Genomic DNA, 8,370 nt, shown 5'->3' with positions numbered 1-8,370 from the left:
CCGCGCGGCGGCGGCGGCGGCGCCGCCGCCGCCGCCGCCGCGGGTGCCACGTTTCCAGCTCCTGACTGGTCACACCCGACGCCTGCGCCGCCCTCGGGGCAACACCACGATCCGTCCGCCGGGCGCGGCCTGCTGCGCGCCTACCTGTCCGGCTTCCCAGACTGGACAGACGAGGAGGATTTCGCAGTCTGTAAATCGGCGAGCGTCTGGGGCCTGTCTGTCCCCCTCGCGACGGCAGAGGCCGCTTCAATCGCTGTCGCCCTCGGCACCTCCCACCAGCCGCTGACTCCCAAGCTTCCGCAGCTCTTGTCCACTGCAACCTACCTGGCACTGTCCTTGCTCCCCGCCCTCGCCCTCTCTGTCGGGGCCCTCGCCCGCCGCGGCGGCGCGTGGCGCCGGGCGGCGCGGCAGCGGGAGGGGCTGGCGTGCGCGGCGCAGGCGGTGGCGGCGCTGGCGGCGGTGCTGGCGGCGTGGGGGCTGGCAGGGGAGCGGCTGCGCGGGGCCTACGCTGTCATAGGCGCCCGGCCCGCCCTCCAGGTGGCATGCTTGCAGGTGGGTAGGACCCGAATGCAGTGCGCTCCGGAACCTGGCTGGAGCGGGGAGGGGATTGGCGTGCGTGTGTGAGCAGGACAGGGCGTTGCTAGGGGGCTGACCGATTGCACGGGCGCGTGCACACCCGAGACTTTCGACGGGGTCAGCGCTAATCGCCGCTTCAGCTGCATCGACGGGCCACAGCAGTCCCCCACATGCGCCGCCCGAACAAACACCAAGTCTCCACTCCGCCCTGGCAAGTGGCGGCGCTAACGCCAGGGGGACAGCCCTGCACGCGCGAGCCGGCCACCCACGCGCGCATCCCCTCCGCTGGCTTGGGACGCCTGGATCGGCGTCCCTTACCTTCCAAACCCGGTCCCTCTCTCCCTCCCAACCCATCGACCAAACCCGCAGATGCTTGAACTGGCTGCTCTGCAGCTGGGCCCCAAGCGCGCGCTCCTCTGCATCCTGCTGAACCTTCTGGAGCACGCTGCAGCCACATTCACCGCCGCTGCTGCGCCCGCATCGATCTCCGGCGGCGGCCCGGGCGCCGCCGCCCCTCACCAGGGCGGCGGATCGTTTTGGGTGGTCAACATGCTTGTGGCCGCCGGCGGCCTGGCGGGCACGGCAGTCTCGTTCTGGTGCGAGTGGGTGCTGCGGTCGCGGTGGCTCTGTGAGCGCCGGCAGGGCCGCGAGCGCGAGTGTGGGCACCCGCTGCCCGCGGCCGCCGAAGCAACAAGCGGCGGCGTGCACTCCAAGGAAGAGTGATGGCCGGCGCGTGGCCAGCACCGCCAGCATGATGGCGCCCGTGTTTGGGGCATACGGACTATTAGTGACGTCATCCACCTCTCCAGCTGCCACGGATGGAGCAAAATTTGCTGGTGGGGCGCCTGTTTGGCAGGCCTGCTCAGTCTCTTGTGGTGGTGGCGCCTAAAAACATCCCAGTTTTACAAGTTACACTGGGAGCGCTCGCAATGTGTGTTTGCCTCTTACCCGGCGCAACCAATTTCCTGTTCCACCCAAACCAGGCTGCATGAATCGCTAGCTAGTACCGCCTGCACGCGGCCGCTGCATGGCCATGAGCCGTGAGAATCACGAGACGTTATGAGACCTGTTGTGACGCTCATGTGTCGCTCCTCCTGCATATCAGCATACCCAGCTGTGCACTCGCCCATGCGCCGCTGTGCCAACAGTTGGCCCTTGCCTGTTGGCTGCCAAGCGCCTTTTGCGGCGCGAGAGCGCCGGCCGCCGTTCAAACATCTTGTGCGGCCGCTTCACATGTTGCTTTGCATCAGATGTGTGAGGGGCGATTCGGCCGGTGGCTGTCCGCTGGAGCGCCCCACTGGCCTCCAGGTATACCCCTGGACCTCTTGGCCACCAGGCCAGCCCAAAAAACAACAGCAGCTCATCATTTCGGCTGCTGCATGCCCGGCAATGGACTTGAGGCTGCCTGGTTCGGCCCTGCGAGTCCTGTGCATTGGGCTTCTTGGGTCGATTGACAACCAGCATGCGCGGCACCAGCAGGGCTGGCGCGTGCCCCGCTTGCCTAGATGTCCCTCCATCAACCGCTCTCCTTCCACGAACCTCGTGGTCTGCCATTCCAAACTGCTGCATGCGTGTCCGCTGGCTGGGTTGCTGCCTATTCCCCTCCTCAATTATCCCAGCTCCCGCTCATCGGGCATTCCTTTTCTTCGCCCCCTTCGATTCATCCTGCCCTGCCCTGTGCCGCGCACCCCACCACAGCATGCCGCAGCCTGCAGGAGCAAGACTGCCTGCCTTGCAGCCTCGCAGGCTCAAATCTCCCTGCATGAAGGCCATTGTCCGCTCTTTTGATCTCTTTTCATCGCTCGTCGTGTGGCTGATGGCAGAACCTGCACACACCTTTTGCTTTGCAAGGAGCAAAGGATGAGAGGGCCAGCGCCTCTCATCTCTCTCACGATGCGTTCCCCATACATATGAGCAATTGCCAATCCATACATTAAGGGAGGGGTACGCGTGCTGCCCCTTGCCCCGATCAATGCGATTACCAAAACTAGCAGGATTGGTGGGATTCGATGCGAGGATTCATCGAGACGCTGCCGCCGCGCCGGCGGCAACGAGCGGCCCGAATGGGCTGCACGCACTGACTACGGTGCCCCAACAACCCCTGCCTCACCGAAAAGGGCCCACATGCACATATCCCCCCCCCCCCCCGCACACGCACGCACGTGGCTTTGTGTTGTGTCCCGCTGCACGGGAGCACGTTTGTCAGAGGTCAAACATCCGACACATTTGCTTGAAATCAGGTCCAAACCTTGCCTTGTCGAGAGAGGATGATGCAGGGATGTTGCTTGCCTTTGTGCCTGCTGTCGCTGTCAGCACCAGTTATTGGTTCGATGGGGTCAAGTGATTCACCAAGTGTTGAGATTACTACAGTCAGGTTGGTACCCGCTTGCTACTTGTTGTGTTTCAATTGCACTTGTAAGCCCCCCTGTCCGGTTGACGCTCGCTGCTGCTTTGTAGGCGGTTACACGAGCCAAATCTGTCCCTTACACGGCACTCATTTCGGACGGCAATGGTGCGGCTGGTGTACTGCGGGGGAGCACATACCAGAGGATGGGGCACCGGCGGCCTGGAAGTGTTTGGATGTGTCATCTCTGGGAGGCAGCTGGTGGTGCACAGGCTGTACTAGCAAAGTCAAGTGACATGGCACCACATCAGCAAAATGTTGGTGCGCCACACAATGCGCCAAGCACAGACAAGGAAAGCCAAGCGAATATGACCACATACAAGAGTATCGTTGAGAGTTGCTGAGCAGTGTTGTTTGGTTGTGAGCCGACAAGCTAGCGCTGTCCCTCAGCACGCCGCTGCCGCTACTGCCGCGTCAAGCCCCGTCGACACGACCGCGCTAGCTCCACCATCCTGGCCCCCGTCAGCCAAGCCGCCGCAGCTGCTCGTCAGCTTCTCCACAAGCGCCGCCAGCTCGTCGTGCGTCTCCCACAGCTGCACCTCCGCGCGCAGCCGCGCCTCGCCCTCGCCCGCGCCCGCGCCCTCGCCCGCGGCCGCCGCGGCGCCATGGGGCGCGGTCACAAACTCCGAGAGCGAGCACCCCCGGCGCGCGAGCAGCATATCCCCCTCCCGCAGCTGCAGCGCCGGGCAGATGTCGTTGGCGCCGTCGCCGCCATAAACCACGCGCGCGAAGCCGCCCGCGGCGAGCACCGCCTGCAGCTCCTCACCCTTGCAGAGGTTTTCGGGGCAGCGGGGGCAGCCGTGCGGCGCCGCGCGGCGCGGTGCGATGAGTAGCCTGCTGCGCTGCTCGCGCTGCGGCGCTGCTTGCTCGGCGTCGGCGGCGCCGCCGTCGGCGACGAACGCGGCGGGGTTTGTGATGATTTTCGAGACGCAGCCGAGCAGCCGAGCAGAAGCGAGCACGTGGCTGATGAAGACCGAGTTGCAGTCGGAGACCACGACCAAGTCCACCCCCCGAGCGCGCGCCGCGCGCAGCATGCGCGCCGTGCCGCCGGGGACCTCGCCGCCCATCCTCTGCAGCGTGGCGGCGATGTCGCCGCGCGACACGCCGCGGGCCGCCATGGCGGCGAGGATGCTGTTGGTAAGCGGGACAAAGTTGGCGGGCATCTTCAGGGCGGCGAGCTCAGGCAGGAGGTCGGGCGCCAGCTCGCCAACGAGGCGCTCGCCTGGCCAGGGGTTGCACCGGGACGGGAAGTGCAGGAGGAGGGTTTGGGTGGCTCGGCCCCGGCGGGGCGGGTAGGATATGGCTGCGGCGCAGAGAGGCTCGCACAGAGGGTGCCGGGCCACAGCGCTTGCAGCCCGAAACGAAGGCAAATGGCACGAGGCATACGCGTGTACCTGCATCCCCGTTTGTAAGGGTGTTGTCAAAATCAAACATGAGCAAAAGGTCCTTCTGCTGCCGCTGCCGCTGCTGCTGGTGGTGGTGCTGCTGCTGCTGCTGAAGCTGCTGCTGCCGCCGCCGTTGTGCGAGTAGCAGCTGCTGCCCAAACCTCCTGCGCTGCTCTCCCCGGCGACGGCGCAGCTGCAAGGCAGGTGCAGGCCGCTGCGTCGTGCTGGCAACCACTGTTGGATACCCGCAAGCGCGCTCGGATCCCACGTGGACTCGTGCCAGCAACATCCTCGCAAGCGGCGCCGCGACGAGTCGCGCCTGCAACGCAACGCGTGGGCTCAGATCTTCCTGAACTTTACCAATCCAGAATTGTTCAAATGTTCGACTCGAAGGTTGCGCCCTTACCTGTGCCAGTGGTTGCGATGAGGCTTTCGTGAAGATCATCGCGGATGGTTCATAAGATCTCAGAGATTGTTGTAAACTAATGTGCGATTTTGCGTGCTTATGGCACCGCAAGAACCTCTCCGCGCTGTTAGCTTCATGGACACCAGCACTGAGACACCAATGCTGGATCATGTGACCGACACCCTCGGGGAATGCTGAGGGCTTGCCGGTTTGGTTGGACCGTTTCAACATATTGCCATGTACATATAAACAAAATTCTACAAAACATCACAAGGAGCATTCGCTCTGGCCGGACTCTTTGGCTTGGCACGAACCACGAAGGCTGAATTGCTCGCCGTGGTGTGTTTGACCAAAGCTTGACCACACCCAACTGTGTTGTGTCAGTGCCTCATGAGGTCTCACCCGTGAATCTCAATGGCATACATCACAGATTGTCCTCACCACTACGAATTGTTTTAATACTGCAATCGTGACCGCGACCAGCTGACCCCCACCTGCGTGGATGCAGCACTGCCCTGATCTAGCCGCAGGCAAGACTGCTGCAGACACACCCGTCGGCCTACAGATGTCACCCAGGACGAGCATGTAACAACCATCTATAGTCCGTTAATTGTACAACACCTGCTTGCTGGACCTTCAACAAGCGTCTCACTCGTATGTCGAAGACCAATTAGTATGCTTGCTGCACAGCCAGCAAGCGTCGATGCCTGTATACGCACCCGCCTTGCGCATACATCAACTGTGAGCCCCTCAGCCACCCAGCGCCTCGACGACCACCATTGGCAGTGCGCCGTTGCCGCCAGCAGCGGCCTCCACATCACCCACCAGCTTGGGCGCGCCACTGCTACCAGCGCGTGCGTCGGCCGCGGCCGCGGCGGCTTCAGCCGCGCCAAAGTAGAACCCATAGTTGAGCCAAGTAAAAAGCAAGAAGCATGAGAAGATAGGGACAAAGTCAAAAACATAGAAGAACACCTCGTGGGTAGCAAGATATCCTTTGTACCCCTGGCCAAACTCGATGACTCGGAATATGTTTCGGACGTACATCAACGCGATGGTTGCATACATGCAGCCGAACATCGGCCGCAGCGCCATGCAGCCGCGGAAGCCGAAACGCGGGGTCCGCTGCACGTGAATTGCAACACCAGTGAACAACGTGAAGAAGCCCAGCTGCAGGATCAGGCCGGCTAGGATCAGCGCGCGTCCAACCTCGGCTTTCTCTTGGGATGTGCCCGCGAGGCTGCCGCCCGCCCCCTGGACAAGCAAGCAGATCACGTCGGACGCCGTGAACAGCCGCGCCGTCCACCCGCCGAGCTTGGACGCGCGCCCGGCCGCGCTCATGCACAGCAGGCGGCCGACGGCGACGTATTCGACGATCGCCAGGAGGACGGGCGGCACGATAAGGAACAGCTGCATGGCCACCAACCACGCAAGCTTGGGGTCAGCAATCATGACGACTCTGAAGGCGAAACCAAGCACCTCGCACAAGCCCGTGATGGCCACGATAAGCATGAACCACGCTCGCGTTTTGATGGTGGTCGCGAGGACTGCGACGCTGGTGGCGGCGTAGAGGACGGCCGCAGCGAGTGCGGCGTCCCTGCTGGGGATTTGGCTGAAGAACGCCTGCAGCTTGAGCAGGCGCAGCGCCTCGCCGCTTGTGAGGCCGGCGGATGCCGCCATGGCGGTGGACGGTGGAGCGGCCTGGCGACAGGGAGATCCGAGGCGAGAGCGAGGCGTGTCAGGACAGCCATGCAAGCATCCTGTAATGGCATGTGGTGCTTTTTTGAGCTAAAAAGGCTCAAGCAGGAGCAAAATGGAAATTGCCACTGCTGCTGCTAGGGTTTGCGGCCTGCTGCCCGCCCATGCCACCTCTGCCACGGACGCTGCATTGCCATCGAGGCAGCTGCCAGCGCCGCATTGCTGCACAGCTGGCGCTGCCTGGTCATAACAAACAACGCTCAATACAGCTGTTTGGAGTGCATTGCAGTCGAATCCATGAGCTTCCCGATAAGATTGACCCAAAACGAGACAGTATTTTTTTTACCTGACACTGGGTTCTCCTCGCTGGGCTATCAGCCTATCACCTGTAATGTAAGATTTTGAGATAATGGGATGATTTTTCGCTGATACCACGGCAGTACCGCCTGACGATGTAGTTCTGCTCTTCGAGGATGATCCGGCTCATACGGTGATTTTCTCAAATCTTTCATAAGCTTATCAACCCCTTCCCCCCCGAATGAGGAGTCCAGCACAGCGGTTGGACGAAGCGAGTGTGACAAAAGGATACCTCGACTACCTTGGAGTTGTAGTCGGCCGCGACCCTCTCACCCGCCGTGGCGCAGCAGCAAGCGTGTGTGTGCAGCAAGCAGCAGAGTGCACAAGTAAGGCAAGTGGGGTATCCCTGCCTGTACCTTTTCCATCGGGTCTCGTACCACAAATCGTATCACCAATCAGTGTGATGTCAATACATCTGGCTTCTTTTGCGCCCAATGTGTCACTCAATCCCATTGATAGGTGTGTGTCGCCAGACACCATTGCCATCATGTGCAGTGCCGCACCCATCATGCCTTGCTGTCACTTGTGGCTTTACTTGAGGTATCGTCCCACGCACCACTGGTATGCTTGGGACGTACCACTGCTATGCTCTGCACCGCCTGGGTTACACTGCTGGCCTGCTCACAAAACACATCAAGTCGGGCCTCGCGCTGTCGCTTGCCTCTTCTCAATGGTGCTCACAAGAACAGCGATCCAGTATCGCACACAACCAGCCTTGAGAGTCAAATGCAGGCATTACCCGCAGCCTGCGACTACCCGATCATCACAACGTCTTCACACTCCTCTTCATCTCGCCCTCTGCGCCCCTCAACTGACTGCTGCGGGGTCGCGTCAAACGGCCCCAGGGACATTGTAAGGGGGGCCAGCCCGTGGGCTGCCAGGGCCCCCTCCAGGCGCCGGCGCGCTTCGCGCGCGCTCTGCGAAACGAGGGCACCGAGGGCTTCTGTCAGCTTGAGCTGCTGCCCATGCTGCTGCTGCTGCTGCTGCTGCTGCTGCTGCTGCTGCTGCTGCTGCTGCTGCTGCTGCTGCTGCTGCTGCTGCTGCTGTGGGCGAGGGGCCCCCAGGGCTGCCGCGGTGCCTGCCGGGGCAGCCCGCCGCGCGGGCGGGCTGCCGGCGTCGGAGGGTGCTGACGGCGGCGACGCTGGAGGTGCGGGCCGCTTGGATGGCGGCGGCGCTGCAACGTCTGGGGATGCTGGCCTCTCTTGTTCGGCCACCCCTCCCGCCTGGTCGCTCCTGCCAACGGCCTCCCCCAAAGCGCCGCCTGCAGCCGCAGCATCAGCAACGCGCGGCCTCTGCCCAGGATCGCCAGTCTCCCTGGCCGTACCACCCGAGTTGCCATCGACGCCGCCCTCACGAACCCCAGTCTGCGCGCCGCCGCCAGCGCGGGCGAAGTATGAAGCTATGCCGCCGCTGCTGGCGGCATCGAAGGGCTCAAAACTGGTTGCCGCCAGGGTCACCTGCCCGATTTGGGTGCCCTCTGGTACTGGCGCTAAGAGGTGCTGTTGGGGGGAGTGATGTTGTGTTTTGACATGGGGGACAGGTGGGGG

General features: G+C 62.7%; 4 protein-coding genes across 4 annotated transcripts; 1 reads left to right on the top strand and 3 right to left on the bottom strand.

Annotated features, from left to right (window-relative positions):
- Nucleotides 1-945: 945 nt before the first annotated feature.
- MNEG_10652 (hypothetical protein) lies at nucleotides 946-1,299 on the top strand (the record flags this gene model as incomplete). The annotated part of the gene is made up of 1 exon (XM_014040879.1): nucleotides 946-1,299. One exon carries the CDS (start codon nucleotides 946-948, stop codon nucleotides 1,297-1,299), a length of 354 nt encoding a protein of 117 aa, XP_013896333.1.
- Nucleotides 1,300-3,366: 2,067 nt separating this feature from the next.
- MNEG_10651 (hypothetical protein) lies at nucleotides 3,367-4,143 on the bottom strand (the record flags this gene model as incomplete). Its single annotated transcript, XM_014040878.1, has 1 exon — nucleotides 3,367-4,143. One exon carries the CDS (start codon nucleotides 4,141-4,143, stop codon nucleotides 3,367-3,369), a length of 777 nt encoding a protein of 258 aa, XP_013896332.1.
- Nucleotides 4,144-5,521: 1,378 nt separating this feature from the next.
- On the bottom strand, nucleotides 5,522-6,448 carry MNEG_10650 (hypothetical protein; the record flags this gene model as incomplete). Its single annotated transcript, XM_014040877.1, has 1 exon — nucleotides 5,522-6,448. The coding sequence occupies one exon, from the start codon at nucleotides 6,446-6,448 to the stop codon at nucleotides 5,522-5,524; it is 927 nt and encodes a 308-aa protein (XP_013896331.1).
- Nucleotides 6,449-7,575: 1,127 nt separating this feature from the next.
- MNEG_10649 (hypothetical protein) lies at nucleotides 7,576-8,322 on the bottom strand (the record flags this gene model as incomplete). Its single annotated transcript, XM_014040876.1, has 1 exon — nucleotides 7,576-8,322. A coding segment is annotated over one exon (747 nt), but the record flags the coding sequence as incomplete, so codon positions are not given.
- Nucleotides 8,323-8,370: the final 48 nt, after the last annotated feature.

Source organism: Monoraphidium neglectum (assembly GCF_000611645.1).
Source record: "Monoraphidium neglectum strain SAG 48.87 unplaced genomic scaffold scaffold02404, whole genome shotgun sequence".
Taxonomy (NCBI): domain Eukaryota; kingdom Viridiplantae; phylum Chlorophyta; class Chlorophyceae; order Sphaeropleales; family Selenastraceae; genus Monoraphidium; species Monoraphidium neglectum.
This window is presented reverse-complemented; position numbering and strand designations above follow the sequence as displayed.